General features: G+C 45.9%; 1 protein-coding gene across 1 annotated transcript; it reads right to left on the bottom strand.

Moving 5' to 3' along the window:
• Positions 1-9,088: 9,088 nt before the first annotated feature.
• Positions 9,089-21,037, bottom strand: GREM1 (gremlin 1, DAN family BMP antagonist). Its single transcript, XM_074996954.1, has 2 exons — positions 20,629-21,037; positions 9,089-13,194 (listed from the first exon to the last, which is right to left on the bottom strand). Exon 2 carries the CDS (start codon positions 13,191-13,193, stop codon positions 12,639-12,641), a length of 555 nt encoding a protein of 184 aa, XP_074853055.1. The 5' UTR covers position 13,194; positions 20,629-21,037; the 3' UTR covers positions 9,089-12,638.
• Positions 21,038-24,845: the final 3,808 nt, after the last annotated feature.

The following is a 24,845-nucleotide window of genomic DNA, read 5'->3' as shown; positions in this document are numbered from 1 at the left end:
GGAAGAAAAAACACACACAAAATCCGGTTGAATGGATTTCTACACTCCTTTCTCTATTTCTGTGCAAGGTGGGGCTTATGAGTGGTCTATTTCTTAAACCTAGTTTTTCAATTTCAAGCAAGAAAACCTGAGGAAAATGTTGATAGTCTGGCGCTCCCTGATGGGAAGCATGAACTTCTGTTCAGGCAAGCAGAAGACAAGCATTTTTTTTGTCTGGTGGCTGATGCATGCAACTCAAAACGGAGGCCTCTTGTGAGTTACAAGAGTAAGACTGAAGAAAATCCCCTTCTCTTGAATAGAACCGTCTGCATGAAGTTCCTACTCCGTGAGAAGTTTGGGTTCATCACAACCCACCAATAGGTGGAAATTCATAGTAAAATTAATAAGATGCTGATCTAGCCAGGCGATGCAGTAGCGGTCTTGCAAGCACCCTGCATCCATGCACAGCCCCATCTGACTGCTCTGGGGATTCCCATCACCGACAGACTGCCACGCTTTGCTGCAATTAGGTTGCATATATTTAATTCAGCTGTGTACCAAATACTGTCTGGTTTTGTTTGGATGCATAACAGCCTGGAGGTCGGGGAGAGGCTTGGACTCAGATTATAGTCCAGACCAATGCATGCCTGGTTGAGTTATCAGGTGTGCAGTATAAGACGGAAAGGGTGCATGCTGTTAACGGTACTAATAGCAATCAGTACACATTTAATGAGCAATGCTTGTTGTACTGCCTTCCTCCTTGGTACCCTTTTTTAATCCCATGTGGCTTCAGCGGGGAGGGGGTGGAGGCTACGAAAGGAATGGTGTGGGGTTTGGCAGGAATAGAAGCACATCCAAAATCCAGCTCGTATTAGGAAATTAACAGGCTATACCCTGGATACCCCCCCACAACCTTCATCTATATATTAATAACAATGAACATGGTGTCAGGCACTGACTGAACTCAAGTTCTGACATGTACTCTGAGGCTGTTCTTCAGCAGACAGCTCTCCAGGGTTGTCCCAAAACAGGTCCTGTGACTATAGCCTGAGAACAGGCAGTAGGTGCTGTGGGTAGCACAACCTCTTCAGTTACCAGCCTCAGCATCAGGGTCACTTTTTGCCCTTTAGTCAGCAACTGGCTAGATGGCCCACTTTGTTGGATGGAAATAAGGGAAAACCACATGAAAACTAAGGGGCAAAATACCAGTTCCCTCAACATATCATGCATTTTCCTTTCATGTGTACATTTCTACCGCCCCCAGGGTACACAATGCAAAGCATAAGCCTCAATGCAATGTTTAAAATGGTTCTTACTAGATTTAATATATTCCAAATCTTAAAATAAGGGATAGGTGATCCTGCTGAGGGGCATAGCAGCATAATAAGGGATAGTCCCTTAAAATAAGGGAAAGGCGGTCACCCTGGAATCGCTTAGAAGATTTAACTTTGAGTAGATACTTGCTATGCTCGATGTGCTGCTGTCTGGTCAATTCCCAGCCTTGCCAGCCACATGATTCAAGTTTTGTAGGCACGATCATAACTTGTGTTCTTGCTGAAGTTAAATGTCTTGCTCACGTTACACCAGAGGCTAACCAAAATCCAGCTGTGTTGCTCTGGTCAGGTAGTAGCGTGCATGATGCAGGCAATGCTGATCACACTAATGCACGTGAGGATTAACTGTGTTTCCACTTAAACAGACCCCTGGGAATGAAGGGTTAAACACACAGCAGCTGTATGTGAACCAAGAGATTGCTGCCAGTTCCTGGAAAGCAGGTAGGAAATTTTGGGCATGGAAGACCAGGAAAGCTCAGCTCAAGAAGACTGTAGGATAGTGATGGCAGACTCTCCACCCCAAGTCTGGAGAGCCAGCTTTGAGTTGCATCCACAGTGCAACATGCCTGGACTTTTGACTCAAGGTCACAATGAGCCTCAGGCTCTGATCTCTTCTCCCCTACCTCCACTACCTCCCAGCCCCACTTCCCAGCAGCATTTATGGGCCTGAGTCAACAGTAGTTCCTTGCTGAGCTCATACTGATTCTCTCTGACTAGAAGGAAGGCTTGCACTTAAACCTGAGTCAGGGCCCAGGCTTTATGTACTTCGTAGAGATATCCTGTGATTTATACCTTTCAGGAATCCAGCTCTTCTCAGTCTCAAGGAAAGCATTTTACCTCATCATGGCCCCCCATATGCTTTTACTCTAAATGGACTTAAAGCTGTGTAAAAAAGTTTGCCTAGAACTGCAAGAGTACTCATAAGTCAGCCTTGGTTTCAGTTCACCCTATGTTTGCAAATCAGCAGCTTCATTAGCCTGGGAGAGAATCCATTTTCAGTGGAAGACCAGTCATAGAGTATGGTTTCTCAAAGCACTCAGTGGCATGTCTCCTTTTAAAATACCCTAATCATTAGAACACACAAAGGATTTTTTAGTACAAAGTAAGGTGAGCTTAAACACGTACAGTAGATTGTACTCCACATGCAAAAACGTTGATTAGCTTCCCTTTCCACAACCCTTGCTAAATGTCACTTTAATGCCTTGTTTTCATTTTGGCAAGATGACAGTCCTACAAGAAGCCATGCCACAGATGTGGCATTTAGGTTAAAAAAAACCACTTTGTGCAAGCAATAGTCCATTTTCTTTTATTATAAAGTTTGGTTTTGTTTCGACACAGAGAAACACAAATAGGGTTCTGTGGAGCACGTTGCATAAATGTCTTAAGTATTTGACACTTCTGATGCCACCCCAGTTGCCTATTTATAGCCCTGTCTTGTGTAAAGAATTTAAAAAGCATTAGAATGTAGAAATCAAAGAGCCAATAAATTTAAAACCAATCTTATTGTCTGCAGCCTAAAGTGTTATTAAGATCAAAGTGGAGCAAACATCTGGCATTTGCCTTTCTGCAAAAATTAGATCAGATTACCTACCATCGGACTTTAGATCCATTTAGGGAGTAGTTTCCATTGTACCCGAAGTTATATTTTTCTTTTTCTTTGACAGATCTAATTTTGTAATCCAAGTCTAAGCTCCTCATATATTTGGAATTAAAACAAATTAAACAATAAAATATGGAAATATACAATTCTCCCTGCCATCTGTTTCCTGAAGGCCCTTCGAGGGCCTTCAAATCTTTAGCAGAGGTTCAGTTATACGTCTTCTTTGGTACTAATTATAATTACCTAGAAGAAACCTATACCACATACATAAAGTACACAAGGCTTTGAAAACCAGAATCAATCTTACACATAAAAAAAATGCTTTAATCAAATGTTTAACTCTCACTTATATAAATAAAATATTCTATAGGTACTTAAGACATTGGGTAATATTTATGTAATATATTAGTATAATATACATCTATAGTGTAATACCTTTCAGTACATATTTTAAGGTGAAGTTGCAGTGAATAATACATAGTGATAATTTCAGGGTATAAGACCATTACAGTTATGTCAACAGTATCTCCAAAAAACAACGCTACAAACACTGGCAGTTCTGAGTTAAGTTTAAATTTAAAAGCAACCATACTTTCAAATGTGTGGGAATGCACCAGCAAACAATCTTAACTCTGCCTTATAAGGACACCATGCAGTAACCATACAATTATGATTTATACGTTTTAGTATTCATGGTCCCAGATGAGATGGGTGGGTCACACGTTTACAAACTGCTTTCCTCCTGGCCATAACTGTTTTTACTAGAGAAAGAGAGAATAAGTGTAAGTAAAAATTATAGCAGAGATATAGATTTTATTTTAATCTTGGTACTTGGTCCATCTTACCATTCATTGAAATATAGCTGTTCCCATAAGGCATGCTTTCAACAAGAAATGCGAACAGATCATGTAGGATTGGCTCTGTAGAACATTTAATGGGCGCCAGTGTCAATTACGTGCCCAATTCAGCTCCAGACTCTGCAAGTTACATCTGTATCACAGCAAGGAGGGGTTACGGCTTTTTGTAACTTAGAAGGCTTTGCTTGTTTGTTTTTAATGTGAACCCAAGAACTCTTTTTTTCTGTCAATATGTGGATTGTTCTTCACACCTCTTCTTGCAATCTCTTAAAAGGGCCGGGTTACAAATTTTGTTTCCAATCATTTAGGAAACTAAATGGAGCACACTCAAATGACAATTAAAATCTGGGACTGTTCCCTATAACCTCAGTAAAAGCTGGGCAAGGAATAAAGACAGCCATAAGCCACACACTGTTTATGGGGGGCCTTTTCCAAGTTACCATATTCCCAGATCACAAACAAAGTATAGTCTACTTCAAAGGATTACATGAAGATGCCTGATAAAGTTCTGTTATAAAGCTAGGCTACTGAAGTTGGTTATGGCTGGTTGGTTATGAAGTTGGTTATATATATATCACTATGCGTTTGTGGTTTTATTCTAAGACTTTGTTGAACAACAAGTGAATACAGCTCATGCATTCTGAGATCTATTAATTTAATTTTGGGATGGTTATTTTTGACAGTTTTTGAATTTTATGTAGATGTCCGAAAATAAAGGGTGCTCAAGGCTTTTTTGTAATTAATGTAATAACTAATGTATATTATGTCCATTACTCATTACAGAGTATATTTTGTAATGCGTAATTTCTTTGCAATGTTCCCTAGTGCTCTTTATTATAGCACTGGTTCAAACAGCATTATGTTAACGTGCCCAAGGGAACCTTTATTGCACACCAGCAAGGTCTACGCTGACAATTAATGTGTAGCAGTGTACTGTAGAAATTGCACCCCCATAGCCTATATTACTGCTCTGTGTGCACAAGCCCTTACAAGCAGTAACATTTTCCAGTGTTTTTCTGCTGTTTCTTGGGCAAACACTGATTTCTTTCAGGCCTTGTTTTCAATCAGGAGCGGTTTTATCTGTTTTTAATTGGCTCTAACTGAAGATCAGAAAGCTTACCTGTAAAAAAATGTGGCTCTGAATTTTACTAGAGTTAACTTCTGTCATTTGAGAGCTAAAGGCTAGGCCCTGACAACTTATGGTCATGAAGGGGCTCATGGCATTGATTTTAGCCAGGGTGTCTCCCCCAATTCCAAACATGAATAAGTTCTTAAATTCCTCTAAAGTTTCTAGTTATTCCACACGACTCTTCAAAGATTTTTTAATAAAGTAATTCTCAGTGCGGCTAGTGAATTACCCCAGGAATAACTTTGGCTTTACGGTGCTGCTGATGTAAAGTGGCTATTGCATATCAATAATAAATGAAACAGTCTCTAAACTCTTTGACATCTTTTGTGGCAAATAAAATTATATTTAATATATATAGGAAGAACTTTTAATGGGTTAGGTAAAAGAGATACCTTTGAGACTGTCATTTGATGTACTAAAAGTACCACTGATCCCACCTACCTGCCTTCTGAGGTGCCCCACCACCCTGTCCTGCTGAGTATCCAGAAGCTCTGGTCTCTTCCAGTGATGGCACAGAAGTGGGGGTCACAGCCCACAGGTGAGCAACACAGACACTGAGATCCACTCAGCTCTGGGAAGGGTCAGTCAAAGGGACTTAACAAATCATCCAAGTGTACAGTCCCAGTGGGACCAGAATGCCATATAAATCTGTCTTACGCTGCACAAAGTTTATACAGAACAAGTTCATAACTTATTTGCTCACTTTGTCAAAGAAAGAGAGATAATGCACAGCTGTTATGCCCCCTCCCTCCAGTAAAAATTATTTACAGTGGGTTTATTTATAAACAGAAATGATTTTGTTAAGCATGAAAAGTAATATTTAAGTGGTTGCAAGTGATAGCAGACAGATCAAAGTAAGTTATCAAGAAAATGAAACAAAGCACACCAGCGAAGCCCAATAAGAGAACTTGTTACAAATCATAATTTCTCACTTTATCTCCTATTTCAGGTAAAGTCCTTCTCAGGCCAGATGCTGGCCTTTCTAATCTGGGTCCATCAGTTCTTCTCCACCCCTGTCATTACAGTCCTTTTCGTTTCTAGGCATTTTCATGTATCCTTGCAGAGTGGGGAAGAAATCTGTGAAACCACCTGAAGACAATCATTGTTTACTTCCCTTGCCTTATCTAGAACTTCCCTAAGGCATGAGTCTTTGTTCAATTTTTTACTATCTCTGTGGAGAAATACAAAATTCAAGATGGAGCCCAGCATAACATGGACACATCTTCATAACCCATCTGCAGAAAGGCAGCTCTCTCAGGACGAAATTCTCTCTTATTTATGGACTATTAGCAGTGTCTGTCTTCTTCACTGTTGTTCCTGATGGGCTGGAAATATGTTATTTTTTTTCCTAACATGAACACATTGATGGTAAATCTATAGTCAATATTCCTAATTTCAGATGCAGAAAGGGCACATATATACAAACAGAATATGCAGCTTTCAGATGATATATAGCATGCAATATTTTCATAAAGCATATTTGAACTATGTCCTATTCCTATTCATATACATATTTCCCTACAGAAGGTGGGGAGTAACGGCACAGAATTCATCATAGTTTTGTGGTAAGAGCAAAGGACAAGGATTCAAGAGACATGCGGAGTGATCTTATTTCTTTGCTAATGCCTTGCTTTTTCCCTATGGCCAAATCATTTATGGCTAGTTTGAACTTTTAAGCTCAGATGTGTGTAGGGGATGATACACTGTTGTCCCACCTTAGCAAAAAACACAGTTCTACTCATTGTGTTCTCTTGCTGGGAAGGCAATTGTCAGTTCACCCCCTTTGTGGGTGCAGTTTACATTCTCCTTCACCCACTCTGTGGGGCAGCAGGCGGGGGAGGTTGAGCAAGGGTGGGGCCCATTCACTTCCCTCTACACTCATTCATTTGAGGGAAGTGTCAGACATGCAACTCCCACTCTTCCCCTAATAACCTGAGTCACAGACCAGATAATCTTTAACATGGCTATGTGGCTTAGAAAGGCAGGAAAAAAAAAACCTCCTTGTACCAATTTGCTAGCATGAGAGGTCTTCTTAGGTTTATAGCTGGCGCCCATTACATGCTTCAGTGTTCTGAGCTATACAACTCTCGTCATTACTAAGCACTGTATGAGCTACAGTTGAAAGGAGGTATATAAGCGCAAAGCATATGTGGTTCAAAGCCACACGCTGATCATTGGAGTCCTGGGCACATGGCACCCTAGTAACAAGCAACTGCTGAGTGAATGTGAAGTTGGCCAATGCTATTCTTTACCAATGCAGTAAGTCATGATATTGGAAGCCATCAGAAGGTTGAGGAACATCTATATAGCACACATCACCAGACATTGACAATATCAGGAGCGATGGAGTGCCAACAAGACTCAGTCAGAAAGATAATTCAAATATTTTCCAATGGACAGTCCACCCTAAATGCTGACTTACTGATGGATAATTTTCACACTTCTCTATATTTGCTTCCTACAGTCAATTCTCCATAAAACTTTCCATGAGTGATGTACTTAAATATTCAGTTCAAATATCTAAACTATATTCCTAAATGTGGGTATTGCTGACTGTGTACTATCTGTATTACATGCCTGTAAGCCAAACTTTTATCTCTAGATAATCCAGGTATGATTCCCAGACGTATAGAATGTCCTTTTCTTTCATTTGGATGCTATTTATATGTTTAACATTAGCTTCAATAAAATATTTTACATGTAATTGTTGTAACAAATAATGGATTATAGTATCTTAAAAACATCCATTGGCTAATTTTAGAATGAAAGCAAGAAGTTTCCTCATGATTTTACAGCCATATCTATAGAAAGGCAATCAGCTCAACAAACCTTTTCCTGCTGCGCTATTGCTATCTGGCTGTACCCACAATCCAGGCCTCAAAAGAGTCAAATTTAATTTATTTATTGTTACTTTATTGTTATCCTTTTTACAAACTTTAAAAGCACAAAGGAATTACAGAAAAACTACAGCACACAGGAGAAGTCAATCTTTATACACAAGGGGAAAAAAAACATCATCAGACATAAGATTTTGACCAGGTCTAATATGCAGAAGTACAGGTAGGGCACCATCTGCTCCCACTTGATGACTAAGTTCTTCCAACCCTGGAAGTGGAACCCACATCATCTCACACTCAGCTCCATTGTCTGATCTGGTCTTGAGACACCAGTTCCCTCATGTGCTGGCTCTTCCTACTGACCCAGTGTACAGTGGTGTATTTCTGTCCATGCCAGTGTAATTCAATTGTGCTACAAGGTATGCAACACTCAGATTTATCATCACTACCCAGCTGCTGAGTGAGCCATGTTAAAAGTGGTAGCAGGCTTAGCCCAATTCTTAGCCCTAACACAAAAGCTAGCATCTCATGGCTCATACACTATCTCTGACTCCAGTAGGATTGCACAGGCATTGGGGCTGAGCTACTCCCCCGACACTTCACAGGAGGTAAACATAAACTAGATTGAAAGGTTAGACGGGAAAACCCACATTGCTGCTGGCCATATTCTACCCACTCCGTGGGGCACATAAAGGAGCCTGGCACTCTACAGCTGCAAGTCTGGTACCTTTCCCCAGAGCTAAATTTCATTTTAAAGTCTTCCAAATCTGGCCTTATGTTTTGGGCTAGCGGTGCCTAGTCACAGCTTTTACAGTGTTGGCAGTAGGTGCACTAAGTGCTGCATACAGTTTGTAAAAAGTTGTGGGGTGGGAAATAAATAAATGGATTTAGCCCTGGAATAAAAGTGGAGTAATGTTCTGCTGAGGTTGGTCCACGGTGCCTAATTCCAAAGCCACAGCATTTCAAGTTTGATTTACAGTTGTGAGCTGTCAGTATGAACTTTACAAGGGAAGAAGTGTGAATAAGGATTGAGATTTTCCTTCTATAAATTGTTGAGGGACGTGCGGTCCATGACAGATCTCATTTAGAGCCCTTATTGAAGTAGCCGTGGTGAATGATGGTGCCATTGCTTGTCTCAGTGTCCTAATTTAAGGCCTTTTTTAATTAGAAGGAACCACAGAAGTCAGAGTTCAATACAACAGACCCAGAGTGAGTTGGAAACTCAGGGAAGAGGGGGGGGAAAGGAAACCAATAGGCATGGACTGAAGAAGTTGTTTTATTTATTTGTTACTAGTAGTTTAAAAAAATACAAAATGTTGGGGGGGTGGGGGAAAGAGTCCAATTCTATTCAGTTGCAAAATAATTAAAATTTTATTTTTAAACCACATAGTGCTGCATGAGACTGAGCATGAAAACACTGCAGCCTGGGGCTATAGAGTCAGTTGGAGGTGGGGAAATTAGCCTAAAGCAGGCATTTCCATACACATTGTGGTAGATATTATATATCTCGTGTAATTCTGAGTCAACAGCACTTTTTAGTCCCAAGCAGTAACGAGCAATTCATAAAAGTCTGTTGTATAAAATTTACATTGGATTGTGGCTAAAAGCAAGGGAGTGGTTCCTTTGGGAGCTTTACATAAATAACTAACTGTTTCTTTATGTGCATTTTAAAAGCATCACAACTTTTGCCTCAAAAAAGTGTGAGCCACTCATGAATGTTAAATAAAGGAGCCAGCCCCCATCTAAAGCTGTGCTTGTTGACTAAAGAGGGTAGGGACTCATGCTCAGATCCTCAAAGGTATTTAGGCACGAAACAGCTGCTGAGGAATTACCTTTGAGGATACAGGCCTTAGCAATCTTGAGCGAGATCATGGACCTATTAAAGTCAAGTGGGTGGGGGGGGGGCAGAATTTCACCCTTAGCTCTGTGTTTGTTAAGTGAATAGAAATAATAACTAGTTTAAAGCTTTCAGCCAGGTTTCAGAATGTCTAAATACCACCTAAATATCAACTTGGAAGAAGGTGTTTAAAGCTTCCTAAATAACCAATCAAAAGCAAAGTTTTGTATTACTAATAGCATTAAATATCCCTATCTTTCTAACTATTCTAACATTCCACACAGTGGACATTTATCTCCTGTGACTCCATATTTTTATTTTTAAATTCCATGAAGAAATGTGTCAGACCCTCTAAATCAGAAGATGCTGGATCCAATGTGTACTTTTGTAATGGCATGAATCACTGATCTGCACTACTAGTGTTACAGATGGAGGCACTGTGGATTTTACAGTTAAAAATATATTAAAGGCAGAATGTAAGATTTGACCAATAACTGTGCAACACATTGTTTAACTGCTGTGTCTTGTAAACAAACAGCTGCACTGATTCTGCACCTGTGAGTTGCCAATGCTGTATTTTGGCCTACTTTTTTGGCCTTTTTTGGCCTACTACTAATTGGCCTACTACTTTTTGGCCTACTACTAATCATAATTAATGACAGAATAATGGCCTTCCTCTGAGTCCAGATAGACAAAAATACTTTGTGGGTCACATTGAAATTAAGGCCCTGTACACCCTTCTGATGTGAGGCCTAGTATGTGAGGAACCAAAGATGGCCACATATTAACCAGTAGTGACCGGTGCATACAGACCCAGAGAAAAGGCAGCCCAAGGGCAGGCTATGACCTATGCTAGTAGCCCCTTCACACAAATCCCATGGCTCTAATTCTCTCTTATCCACCATGTTTATATGAGGGTATCTTTAGAGTAGGGTTGCTACTTTCACTAGGGTACTCCTGATTTAGGGCCCAATCTTGATCCCAGTGACACCACTGGGGCAGAAATAGGCCTTTCCACTGAGGCAAGTTCAGAATGAACCCTGTTGCTGGGGAGGCACGCAGAGGCAGCCATGATGCAAGACATGTGTCATTTTTCACCGGGCAGGTAAACATTGTGACATTAATGCATATGGAAGCACTGTGCCCTTCCCCATCACACACTGTGGTTATGTTTACACTGCAGAGCTATTTTGGAATCCCAAAATATCCCAAAATAGCTACTCCACATCCATGAAACATATCCATTATTTGGAAATATTTTCTGAAATAACAGGCGCACTATTTGGCCACCCTTCCACACCTTGCTGCAGCACCTCAAAATAGTGCAGGGTTTTGAAATTAACACAGGATAAGCAATTGGCATAGCACAAATTGCATCTCTTATTTTGAGTTTAGGATGCAGCATAAGCATAGCCTGTGAGACAGGGCTAGGGCACAGGCAGCAGCCCACGGCTGAGTAGATTGTAGAAGGGAAGGCTGGGGAAGGGCTTGCCCTTTGTGCAGCTGTGCTGGAATCTACAGATTCTCTCGCAGGACTCCTAAGGATTTCCATAGCCCCAGGCTGGTACTGAACTCCTTCCCCTATGAAGGAGGACGAGGAGGCCCAGATAACCCCTCAGGTGTTACACATGGATTTGTGGGCATTACTGTGCCCCTCCCAGGGTTTTTTCTGTAGAAGAGGAGCATGTAGCCCTTAATTGTCAGGAAATTCTCTTTACTTAGTCCAAATCCTGTTTAAATGCAAGAATGTGGTGAAGGATATAAAAAGCAGATTATTGCTGGCAAGGCTCGTCATCTCTTTTTCAACAAACCGCATGCCTGTGGCAAAGCTAAAATAACAATAACAATGCAATGTTTACTAGTCATGCATGCCATTTCTTTTGTCTCTTGTGTGGTTATTGCATTTACAGTCACATGATACTTGTAATTTTTGCTTTGCTCTTTATATGCTAAATTATTGCCATTTTGTGCTTGAACTTGTATATTGAGGTTTTGTTTTTTGTGATTTGTATGTTGCGTGAGAGAGAAAGTACAGATACACAAAATACATAACCTTGTTGGGTGCACATATATACCCACATATGTAGATAGACTGTATATATACATATTACATGTACAGTACAGACATAAATATATAAAGCAGCTGTTATCTGTATTAAAGATCATAAATAAGTCAAGAGGATCTAGGGAAAGAAGAATGAATATTAATTGATTTAAACTTTCATTAGAACTCAGAAATTAATTCTTTGTTCAGAATTTCTTTTCATTGTACACAGCAAATGAATTGGTCTATAAATTAAAGCAAGAAAGTAACAGAAGAGAGCATCTCCTCACATTCCTTTTGTCTTTCTCCTCTTTTCTCTCTTTCCGTCTCCTATTCCCTCTTCTCTTTTTTCCTCTCCTTCCTGCTAACTCTTGGCCTTCTTTTTCCTCTTGCTTCTCTGCAGTTATCTTTTCTCGCTATCTGTGTCCTGCTGGTTCTGATTCCTTCCCCCTTCTTTCCCAATAATACTGATTTAGAAAAAAAAAAAGAAAGAAAAAGAAAAGAAATGTATAATGGAAACTGATGTAGGTATAGCTTTTAGTGAGGTTCCACCTACAGCTGCACCCCTTTTAACACTGGTTAGTTCAAATTTAGGATGAAATTCTTATTTGGCAGCTCCTGAACACCTCCCATTCAATATATCTTTTCAGATTGGGAAAGTGAATAAAATGGTCTCCAGTGAAGCATAAGCAAAAGTCACAGCTGCACTGAACCAGTAAGCTGTGAGAAAGTGAGTGTATGCTAAGGATCCTAATTCAGAGATATGATATTGAACCTGTGTTCCTAGGCTTTTGGTGATATTCACACATGAATTAAAATGTTTTTACTCTAGAGTGAACATTCATATGCTTCTGTATAGATATGCAGTCTCACAAACACAAACACACATTTTGGGTGATTCACGCTGGTTCCTGTTTGTTTTGTCCAGCCCCGCAGGTATGGTACTTATGTCATGCACTCTTATCCTGGCAGTGATGATTGCCTATGCCCAGATCGTCGGTGTAATAAGACTCTGCAGAGTCTAGTCCAAATCTATGGATATACACCGGCATTCCTTGACTCGCGTGATCCTCTTCTTCTTTCTAGGGGGCTGAAGTTCAGGGCAATTGAGTGTAACTGTCATAGTGGTGAACTTCTTAGGTTTGCAGAAGGAACAGGACTGAAAAGAGCCTTCCTCTTTGCGGATGTGCCTTGGGATGTAAAAGGAATTGCACTGGCCATAGCAGAACCTGTTGATGATAGTATGACTATTGCAGCCGTCTTCGTGGATGGTTTGTTTGAGGGGCTGAGTTTTACACCAATCACGCTTAAGATACTTGCGCTCAGTGACGTGTAATGCTTCTTGGCTAGACTCCAGCACCTCTTCAGCAGGCATTGGTGTGCCAGTTCCCCGGTCTCGGTGCCTTGAACCTGGCTGCTGCTTTGTCTGCGTCTGCTCTGAATCATTGGGCTGATCCTTGTCTGGAGGAGGGATAGCTCCCTGAGAGCCACGGTTCCGCTTTTTCCCTTCTGCTGGGGGTAACAGGAGTCCAGCTAGAAGAAGCAGGCCACCAACAGCGTACATTGTGCGGATCATCCTAGGTAGGGGACAGTGAGGAAACAAAACACAATTGTGGATTTCATATGAAATCTGCAAAAGGCAAGTGTGCAATATTCCCTCTGCTCCAACAGAAAAGTTAAGAGTCTTTAAAAGCTGGGGAGACACTGAAACATTAAATGGAGTTGCAGAAATCTACAAAACACACTGATCCTATTTTAAAAGTCTTTAGGTCACTCTGGAGGAAGTCTAACATCTTCTTCCTCTCCCCCTACCCATGTATACTACACCAGTTTAAGTGGCTTGATTCACTCCTCTCCTCACACCATTTGTACTCTGGTATAACTCCATTTGCTTTGATGGAGTTATTCCTGATTTCCATGTGTGTGGAAGAGAAGATAATCATTCTCAGAAATGCAACACTTGGTTAAACTCCCTTTGCCTTGTAGTGTATAACCTACACCATATCTACCCATTTCACAAGGCTCAGACTTTGGCCCACTGTGTGTGAATCTAAACCACTGTAACTCAGAAGAGAGACCAGCATAATGCAAAAAGTAACTGAGGTTCTTCCAGCTCTTTGGCATGTTTCACAGACAAACATATGCCTTTGCACAATGGTATGGGAAACTTCAGACCTCTGTAGGTGGGCCACTTTGCAACACATGAGGTCACAGTATGGGAAATAAAATTTCTAAAGATTGAAGCCAGATTGCTGGGGGTGTACATTTCATTCCTGCTGGGGACAAACCCCCTCTAAGTGGGTGCTTTCCCCACTTGCCCACTGCTTGAAGAAGACCAGCCAATCAGGGTTGCTGTAGGAATCAGGCCAAACTTCTCCCCCAGGAGTCAAAGCTGTTCTCACAGGAAAAGATTGATAAGAGATGAGTGGAAAGCGCCCAGAAACTCAGGGCAGTGCTGTTCGCTCCTTCCCCCACCTCTTGGAAGAAACAGCATGGCTCCTTTCTGCTAGGAATGGGAATCAGAATTTAAAAGCCCTGGAGCTGCAGGAAGAGCAGATGCGAGATGTGAGATGTGGGAGGTGTGGCATATCTGACTGAGGGGGGAAGGGAAGCAGAAGTAACGCAGAGGCTGAAGTAATGGAGGACATGGGGACAGAAGTGATATGAGGTTGGAAGGTACAGATTTGGTAGAAGTTGATTTGGGGGTTCAGGCTAGAATTAATTGCTGGATGGGAAATGGGCAGAAGTAGGGGAGATGATACTTTCTCCACTCACTTTTTTCAGACCAGTTTAAGCTATGGACATTGCACTGATGTGATATCTCCCCTCCCCATGTCTGATGTCACAGGTGTTATCTTCCCTATTGCCTACCAGCTTCTGAAAGTCTCCTTTCCAGCTAAGCTCTCCTGGTGGCTGCATCAGGTGTGGACACCAGCCTGACTTGCACCAGATCTTTTTTTGCTGCCTGCTCAACGTGAAGAAGCCCAGCAACTGCCACGCCTCCCTTCCTCCAGTCCCTGAGCTCAGCACTCCCTATATAGTATCCTGCAATGATTGTTCCATGTGTTCTGCCTGAGATTAAGACGGATCAGCTAGTGAAAGGGTCAAACAATGTAAGAACTACCTAGAGAGTCTCAGGCGGAGAATCACTGCCACAAAACATACGTGCTAATTTCTTAGTTACTGGCACTTTCCAAAATTGTATGGAACATTTATGTTACGATGGTCACAGATGTCATGAATTACAGAGGTGGAGTTGAGAGCTGCTGGGGTTTGGAAGCAGTTCCATCATGTATAGATTTGCTTATGGTCCCAAGATATTATCTAATTGTTTTTCAAATAAGTTGTTAGTGTGCCCAGATCTTGGAATACACAAAAATAGTACATTCATTTTAGATTAAGCATGTGCATGTGTTTCAAAGGAATTTTGTACATAAATAGATTGAAATACAACAAATATAACACCAAGCTTAGCATTGTAGCTTAAGCCTAAGAATAATGTGGAAGACTTGCTTTTGATATCTAAATGAAATACTGAACAACATTTGCAGTTTTAATAACCTCTAGCTCTGACACAAACCAGCAATAATGAGCCCCAAAACCAGGGAAATTCTAACTGAAGGTAATACCACATCATTTCAAAGTGTCAGATTGGACTGAACATTTCCTGCCTTTTCACAGTTTGTTGTACAAATGCAGCGTTACTTAAACGGGGTTCTTTTTTTTTTAACTTAGCTCCCATGTTTTGTCTTTGAATAGTTTGAAAGAAGACTTGCTATAAAAAACTATTTTTCTCAAGAGATCAGAATGACCCCATCCAGAGCTGTGACCATCTCTTAGGTGACTATATATCCCCTGTATAATTAAACAGTATTTTTAAAGTGCGTTATTTAGACAGTATTGGTGCCAGAACCTTCAAAAACTTGTCAATGTTGCATGAAATAGAAAATCACATGCTATACCTAGGCAGAACCACAAACTTTGACATTTGCTTGGTGCTCTGTTGTTCAGCTGGTTCTTGCCAATGTGCTTATCCTTAAAAAGTTGATGCATCATTTTTGTTTGTTAAACTTGTCATCTGTGTGTCACTTCCCATTTCTCCCCTCCCCACTTTTTTAAAGGCCCTGTGAATGGCAAACTGTGAACGTCTACTCCAGTCTTCCTAGATGGCCCAGCCCTGCAAACAATTACTAACAAGTATAGTTGAAGGGGTAAGCACTATGGCCCAAGTTCAAGAAAGCATCTTAATTCAAAAAATACCCAAGACTGTACGTAAGAAAACTGAAGTTCATGCTTAAGTGTTATCTTGATGTGGGAGTCTATGTTAGCTAGTACATGTTTGCGGAATTGTGCACCTCTACCGCCAAAGGATGGGAAACATCTGAAAATTAGTGTACAGAGAAAACATTTTTCAAAATTCAATGTATTGGCCACTTCAAAAAAAACTAAAACTTAATGTAACCACTTAGGGGTCCATTGTGCTTTAAAGTGCACCATCCTTGAGTAGCCTAGGTGAGATTATTACTTAATTACTTAGTAGGGACTTCACCTATAGTCCTTGCAAAGCTGCAGTTTAATTCTGTCTGCACACCCATCCATCTTGGCTTATCAACATAAAGGAGTATGTTGAGCTGTGACTCCACTCACTCTTTGTTCACTGTGACTCCACTCACTCCACCCACTTATTCCACAGGGGTTACATCTAAAGTGCAGCTCCTACATTTTACACAAGATCTTTACCCAAAATAATGCCCGCATTCATCTGCATGGCCCCCATAATGTAAAAAAACAATGTAGCCCTTTATGAATCAGAACCTTATCAAACTTGAATTGGGTGAAAATCTTTTCTTAAATAAAGGGCTTGCTTGCTTTCGTACCATAGCTTCATCTCCATGTCTATGTGCACAGGGGAGCAGGCCCATTCATCTTGACCACAAAGTTTCTACAAAATGTTCAAGAGCAAATTATAGGACATTCTGGGTATTACAGAAAAACTGGCAGAATCTGAAACATGAACTGAAAAATCTCCTCTGCAATTCAGGGAAATACAAACTACAAACATGAAGGCCCAATTCAACTCCCATTGACTTCCAAGACACTGGATCAGCCCTAAGATCCAACACAGTAAAATGATCAATAAAATATCTAAAAATCAATTCCTCCTTAACTGACAGGACTCCAGGTTAGAGCAGGGTTGCAGTCCAACAGTAATGATATTTCACACATACATTGCGCCCTAGATTTTCTAGAGGGTAGGCTCTCTCACCCAGGAAGATCAAGGAATTTAGTGACTTAGTGATGGCATCAGTTAGAAGAAACGTAAAAATTCTTCTCTTTCATTATTAAAAAAATATTCGTGAGTTTTTCTGGTTTATGTATGCTTTCTGCTATTGATTAAGAATCTTATATCGTCAAATGTGAAGGCCCTTTAGTTCCATTGTGAACTTTTACAATAGTGCTGAAGTATGACTCCAGTGCAGCTTGCTTAAAAATGATGGGTAAAACCCTGGCTCCCCTGAAGTCAGTGGAAATCTTTCATTAACTGAATCTAATGAGAGATTATTATGGAAAGTTCCCAAAATGTATTTGCATAAGATGTGTGGAGTTACTGCAACAATTTTGACAGTAGAGAGGCTAAGAGCCATTGACCCAAACTGTAAACCCTGTCCATAATGAAAACCACTTTAAGTCAGAGGGTGCAACACCCTGGCAGGGGAGCTGAGAGCCTCCATGGGTCCCTGGGTAAGGGGGGGGAAGCCCAGCTCTCTGCTCCCATAAGGGGTGGGGCTGAAGACTGAAGGGGACAGGACCAAAAAGAGCCAGCCCTCCCCAGAGCACTGCTTCCACCCCCACAACACACAGAGCCCTTAGTGCTGCTTGGATTTAAAAGGCCCAGGGCTCTGGCTGCCACTGCTGTCACTGTGAAGAGTTTTGGAAAAGAATAAAGTATTTTTATTCACAGTTTATTATATGAATTATAGTAACATCCTTTCTTAATGTTTCAGTAATGCATAGGTTTGAAATACAGGAAAAGCAGTGGAAGGGGAAATCCACACATGTAGCAGATAATATTCACCACAGTTAGATGAACAAAACCAACTTATGTATTTGATGGGATTTCAGATGCATTAAAATGTCAAGTAACACCATCTGAGTATGGTTTTAGGAAAACCACTCTAGTGAATGACAAATGGAAATGGTGAACAAAACAGAAATCAATGCTAAAACTGAGTGCCTTTAAAAATCCCTCCCTTGAGCTATTAAACTTCAGTCCTTTAGGAAACCAGGACTAAATCTCCATTATGTATCATGAGCATGGGCAAGATCCATCCCTTGATCCTTCCCTGTGGGAGCAGTCCCATTGTTTTCAATAAACCTATGACAGTCAGTGATGCTAGTGGCATTTTGCCCCCCATCCATTGAAAGTACTGATGTGGTTTTGCGGTAGTAGACAGTAATATATTCGGAAGCTAGTGATAGAGAAAGCCTGGCACAATTCTGGCTTGCACAACAGAGACAACAACAAATATCCTAGTACAGAGAGGCAGAATCAGAAACAGCTGAGCATGAGTGCCACTTCTTATTTGTACACCGCATCACCTGGATACTTCTCAGTAGCCTGTGGTGGAGAGGGACTGGTTACCACTATCAATATGTAAAAGCCAAAGAAAGCTGGGGCTAAGAATTAGCTGCCACCCTGAGTGCCCCACAAAACACCCAGCTAAACCCCCCGAATTCCCACTGGCTACCTGGCCATATACATTGTTGAGCTGGGCATTGCTTTTGTAAGTCTCCACTGGAGATTTCAACCCATCCCTACCTCTGGCCTGTATTGAGAGTGTTTGACAAACTAAGGTTCTCTCTGCACCACGGTAGCTGGCTAAGGGGAAAGGGTGGATTTATCAGGCAGAGGTTCGCTGTGTTAGTCACAGTCCCACAACTGGGGCAGGTTAGGGCCAAAGATAAGACTTTTCAGAGGCGAAACAGGAAGGAATGCTACAGGCTGCGGCCGGGCCCCCTTTTGCTCTCGGGCTCCCAGCGCAGTGAAATGGTCCGCTGCCGCCGATCTATCCGCCCGGCTGCCACGCGTGAAAGACCCCAGCACGCCGCAGATTACCTCGAGTCCTTTCCCAGCGCTGAGGGGCATTAACTACAAGCCCGCTGGCGATCAGCCGCCCTCTTCGCCGCAGCAGACGGGAGCTGGGAAGCTCGTGGGCGAAACGTTTGTACGAGCCCGGCCCTGAAGGGCTCCGTTTGCGCTCTGGGCCCGGGTGGCTGCGAATTAAACCCCCTTAATCCACTTTCCCCTCCTGCCCAGGGGCAAACTATCAGAGGGCTGCAGAGCCGCCCGGGCTGTTCCCCGGGGATCTCTGCCCCCCTCTCTCTAACGCTGTAGGTAAGACTTGGGATGCTTATGACCCACGCTGGGCACTGCAAACCCAAGGGGAGGTCCCCTGGCACCTTATAGACTAACAGATCTGCCAGAGCATTAGCTTTCCTGGGCGAGGACCCGCTTCTCAGGTCAGGCTGGCCAGGGGCGACTGCTGCCTGCAGAGAGAGCACAAGGAGGGCCACCCACTGGCGGCGATGTGGGGCACCCTCTTGAGCCGTGAACATTGCGGCGGCGGGACAGCGGGTGGCGCCGCGCCTCGGGCAGCCACCAGCCACCGCGACGCTGCTGGGTTCAACCCCGACAGCCGAGGCGCGGCAGGAGCAAACCTGCAGGCACCGCCGGATCCCGGCGCTCCAGCGGGCGGACAGCGGATGGGGGGCGGGACGCGGAGCAGCGCTCCCCGGGACCGCAGAAGGGAGGCCGGGCCCCGGGGGCTCCTCCCCGGGCTGCGCGGAGGGGAGCTGCAGGGGATCAAGGCCCGGGCTGGGCGAACGGGGCGCAGCAGGGCAAAGGCGGGCGCAGCCAGCCCCGGGGAGGCCGCGCTGTTCACTAGCCCGAAGGGGCTTGCAGAGGGCGGGTGCCCGGGCTCCGCGCGGCCGGGAGCCAGGCTGTGAGCGGGGCAGCCGTGGGCTCGGGTCCCGCGGGGCTCCCCGAGGCGCTGGGCGGGGAGAACGCTGCGCTCAGCTGGGGCGCGCCGTGAGCCAGCGCTTCCCGCGGGGATCCGGGCGGGCCGGGGCGCAGGGTCTGGCCCCACGCGGTGCCTGGGGCGGGATCCACCGCCGGGCTCGCCCTGGGAAGGGAAGGGGGCTGGCGTGGCGGCGGGGCTGGGCCAGCCCTGTCAGCGCCCGGAGCCGGGGGGCGGCTGCAGCTGTGCTACGGCGGGGAGCGCCCGAAAGCCGGAGCCGAGCCCCGGGCGGCCGAGGGGACATAGGTCGGTGCATTCCCGCAGCGATGCGCCGAGCGGCTCCCAAGCGGGTGAGGAGAGGCGGGGAACGGGGCCGCGGATCCGCGCGTCTTCCCTGTCCGCCGCAGCCGGCTCGGAGCTACCGGGAAGGGTCACCAGGGAGGGGCCCCCGGTGCGACTTGCGGCGCCTTCAGGGCTGGGCTGGGGGCGAGCCGAGCGGACGGCACCCAGCGGCTAACGCCAGGAGCCCCTCCTGCCCCCGGCTCGGCTGGAGTCCCCTCCCGGCCAGCCCGCGACAAACGCGCCCGTTGTCTCCGGGAGCGCTCACGAGAGGCCGCCGATCCCGGGACGCTCCCCTGCCGCGAGCCGGTACCCGAGAGTCTCCCGCCAGGATCACCCCCAGCCCGGTAGCTCAGCCACCGCGCGCGGATGGGTGCCGGGCTGGGATTTTGCTGGGCACCGAGTCCAATGGGCCGGGGCTGATGCTGCGGGCGGAGAGGACGGGCCGGGTAACCGAGCCGGGCAGATGGATGCCCGAGAGCCCTACTCCCACCGCCAGTGCCCGTCTGACCGCCAAGGGCTCCGGAGTTTGGCAAGACCGGCGGGGCGCGGGGCAGACTCGAGGTTTGCACCTTCTTGTCGCCTAAAGAGCGCGGCCCGGCCCGTGCGCCGGGGAAGAGGGAGAGACTGGCAGGGACGACGCGCCCCACTCACCTGCTCCGCTCGCCCCGCTCCGCCGGCGCGGTGAGTTCTCTCGCTCTCCCCGGCGGGCTGCTGCCTGGGGCGGGTCACTTCGCTGGCCGGCGGGAGGCTGCAGTGGGGTGAGCGCTTGGCGCTGCCAAGGAGTCCATAGAGAGAGAGAGAGAGAGGGGGAGAGGGAGCGGGAGGGAGTCGCGGCTCTTGATTACAAATTGCAGCAGCGCCGAGCTGTCTCCCATTTAAATGCCTGCCAGCAGAGAGCGGCTCTCCAGGCCCCTCCAGATCATTGGCCGAGCGCCGCCGGAGAGCGTGTCCTCCGCCCCCTTTAACACTTCCATCAACTCCCGCCAGGGAAAGCTTGCCACATACGCGCTCCGCCGCTCGCCTCTTCCAGCAGACTGGGTGCTAAAGGTCACCCCCGAGGAGCGGCCCTTCCTCCACCCCCATTCAAGTCCAAGTGGAACATTCAGCCCCCGTCCACCCAGAGCGTCCTGGGACGCAACCGCACGGGCAGCGCCTACCCCTCGCCAGCTCCTCTGCGCTAGCGCCTGCAGACGGGGCCGGGGTCTAGCCGACAACGCCTCGGCTGTTAGCGTCTAACGAGGCTGGCTGGGAGGGGATGGGCACGGCCAGATATCCGGGGCTCGGCGCTGCAATAACGGGGCACGTCAGAGGTTTGCCCCGGAGTGATACCAGGGAAGGGGGCGATGAACGAAAGCTCGCGGATTGTGAGCCCGGGTCCGTGCTGGGGGAGCTTGATGGATGCACGGCTTTATGCCCGGTTTTCTCCACCGGCCGGGGCGAGGGGGGTGTCTGTGAGATCGCTGCCCGCGAAAGATGCTCGGTTGCCCCGTTACTCGGTGCCGCGCGCTGCTTTGCACGGGAAAGATGGGAGGGAAAGAACGCGGCGTCTGCGGGTGACTCTGAAACTGGGCGGCAATGGAACTAGCGCCCGGGCATTCCCTTCTCGCTGTGCAACCACACTTCAGGCGGGGAAATGTCTGTCCTCAGCACACCCTGGCACGCACAATTCCCAGACGGGTATCTCCGCTCCCGCCGCAGGCCCCAGGGTAGGAGTTGTTTGTAAATAGTCCGAAGATAGACAAAATACCCTTTCCCGCAGTAGCGGAGACCCAGGAGGTTCAAAGCAAACGCTAAACGCTGAAGTTTAGCCCTGGTTTATTACAGGCAAAAATCGACGGGAGCTGCGTCTGCTGAGTTCAGGATCAAGCTCTTTCCTCCCACTGAAAACAGCCCCCCCCCCCCCCGCCCTAAATTACTGCACAAGTTTCCCACCCCGCGGCAGGGCAGCTTGGCCGGAGTTCACCCACGTGCGCAGTCTAGCAGCTTCAGATTTGTTTTGACTGAAGAGCTCGAGGGGGTCAGGTATGTAGCCAGGGAGCGCCTCGCCTTTTCAGTCCAAATAATGTTACTGTGGTTAAAACGGTGAGCCGGAGAGGGCTGGGGGCAATTTATTGAGGCAAAATCAGCAAATCCCTGGGGCCTTTCTGGGGCAGCGAAGTCATCAGCGTGGTTAAACCTCAGATTTTGCCGACAGTCTCTCATGTATTATAATCCCGGGGATTATATAACCAGGGCGAGAGCTGGTTCCTCAGGAACAGGAGCAATCTCCTCAACGCCGGCTGACCTTTGGTCCGCTAATTAAAGACGTAGATGTCTGGGCGCAGTTGCTGCTCCCGGCCAAAACCAGAGCCTCCGCCTCTCAGCTCACGCACGCTTTCCCCTGGCACTCAAGTGTGGTGGACACTAACTAGAACCCCGGTGGCATTATCCCCATGCTCCGAAGTCCAGGGACAAGCGCCTTGTGCCTTCAGTGGGGTTCGGATCCGTCCCACCAGCGTGGAAGGTTCTCCGGCTCTCTTCAAACCATCGTGTTAATTTAGGAACTATCAGAATTGAGCGGGGTGTGGCAGGTTAGAAACTCAGTTTTCCAGGGCATCCACCCACCTTATGAGCCCTGAGACGGTCGCCTGCCTTCACTCGCTGCTAGCCATCTTTCCCCTCCTGTGACAAAATGAGTTAAGGGTCCCCTGGACACAACTTCATTTATTTCCCCCGCAGCTCCATGCTTTACCCTGAACGAGGGAAGGTGAGGGAGGCTAGAAGATAGACGGTGGCATTTTACCTGCACTCCAGGGGGGCTGATGGAACGTTTCACAGGCATCCTCAGTTCTGGGAGTTCCTAACTTCTGCGTGCTTGATTCTGCAGCCTTTTAAAGAGAGAGAGAGAGTGTGAGTGTGTGTGTGTGTGTGTGTGAGATTTCCTGTTTTTAAAAAGCAATCTGAAAAGAAACCAGTAATTCTCCTCCTATCATGTTGACACCCACGTGGGTCATCAAAGGTGTTGGTGCCCTTAGATCTTGTGCTCAATACTCTGCCCCTGGAGCTAATGGAGTAACTGATAGCAATAGTAAAACAAACAAAAAAAGCAGTCCAGTAGCACTTTAAAGACTAACAATAGTAGGTTGTTGCCCGCTCTGTAGGGCAGTGCTGAAGGGAGTGGACAGTTTGGGTTTCACAGCTTTTTGCTGTGAGCCTTGGGTTCCATTGGAGACTCTGCTGAGGAGTGTGCTCTGTAAGCTCCTCTGTCTCAACCCCAAGCTTGATCCCTTTTGTACTCTGTACCCCTTCTCATCCTTCCACACCTGCCTTCTCCTGTCCTTAGCCCAGGCCCAATCTCTTTGTCTAAATAGCCCCAGTCTCCACTCAGGCTTCTGATCATGCTCCCTGTTTCCTTGCCCAGCCAGTCCTACCTTCTCCTTAAAGGCTTATTGCTGCCTCTCTCTCTCTCTCTCTCTCTCTCTCTCTCTCTCTCTCTCTCTCTCTCTCACACACACACACACACACGCCTCCTTGCCCAGCCAGTGCCAGTTCCCTCTCCCAGGTACTCTGTCTCTCCCCCTGTGACCAGAAGGTCTGCGTTCTAATCTCCCCATCAGGATCTTCATCTATTCCCTCCCTGGCTTCTTTCCCCAGCCTCCCAACACCATGGCTCTGTGCCTCCGTCTCTGCCCAGCCAGTCTCCTGCATACCACAGTTCCTTGCCAGAGCTGTCTCCCTTCTCACACACCTCTGCTATCCCCACCCTGGTGCCTAGTTGCAGTTTCCTTATCCAGTCAGTCTCTTGCTCCCGCCCTCACCCAGTTAATTGTCCTATTTCACTGTTCCCCATTCTGCCCTGTTTCCTTTATTGGCTCCCAGTCTTGTTGCCACACCAGTTCAAGATGTCCCTCACACCCAGCTCCCAGTTTCTCTGCCCAAAGAGATCCAACCTATTTTCCATCTTACCAGCTCCCATCTTCTGTCTCTTTCCTGCTGATCTTCCTGTCTGTCCCAATTTCTCTAGAACCAGTCTTGCCAGACTTCTTGTCCCAATCTACTCCTTTTGCTCCCTCCCATTACAGCTTTTGTCCCCTCTACAGTTGAATCAGGTGGTTTCTTCCTCCAACATACCTTGGTCACTGGGAGCACAGGTGGGACCAGCTCCCTGTTCTCAGTTGCACTGACTAGCCCCTCACCAGACTGGGCCAGTTCATAGCAATTGTTGAAGGGAAAGTCCATATCTGCCTGTATAGTCCTACGCAGGAGCAAACATGCTTAGCTCTTCTGTGGGTCTGTCACATACCCAGTCTGGTCAGCACTAGGTTCTGTGAGAGGCTGGAGCATTCTCAGTTACTCTATGGGAATGGCACATGCGCAGTGTGATTGCCCATAAGAGCTAGGAGGGAATTGAGCATACTCCGTTGCTCAGTGGGGATGGCACATGCAGGCTGGCCAGGAGAGAGGCTGGGGCATGCTTGGTGGTAATGGACTCTCTGGCAATTTTAAAAGCTAAAACTGAAGAAGGCTGTATCTGCAATATTTTTAACTTGGCGAGCTCTGGGGAGATTTTGAGGAGATAGCAAAAGGCACGCCCCCTCAGGCAAGTGCAGTCCCTGCCAAATGTCACGCTCTTGCTTCAAACTACAGGGACCTTCAAGCTGTTCAAAGAAAAGCTCACTAGGGTTTTTAACATAGGTAAAACATATTCTTTCCTTAGTCTTACTCTTCAAGACGTCTGAACTGCTTTGGCTGAAATTGTAGAGCAGTTCCCCTGCAGAAGACACCCGGAACATAAAACTGGCAGATACAAGGGATAGATTATATCATAAACAGTGGTGTCCAAATAGCATGCACAAATGCTCAAACGTCTTGCAAAACCCAAAATTTAA

This window comes from Carettochelys insculpta, chromosome 6 (assembly GCF_033958435.1).
Source record: "Carettochelys insculpta isolate YL-2023 chromosome 6, ASM3395843v1, whole genome shotgun sequence".
NCBI classification, from domain to species: domain Eukaryota; kingdom Metazoa; phylum Chordata; order Testudines; family Carettochelyidae; genus Carettochelys; species Carettochelys insculpta.
This window is presented reverse-complemented; position numbering and strand designations above follow the sequence as displayed.

Bases quoted from the DNA above. Each gene is read 5' to 3' on its own strand.
- GREM1 (XM_074996954.1), bottom strand. From the start codon at position 13,193: ATGATCCGCACAATGTACGCTGTTGGTGGCCTGCTTCTTCTAGCTGGA.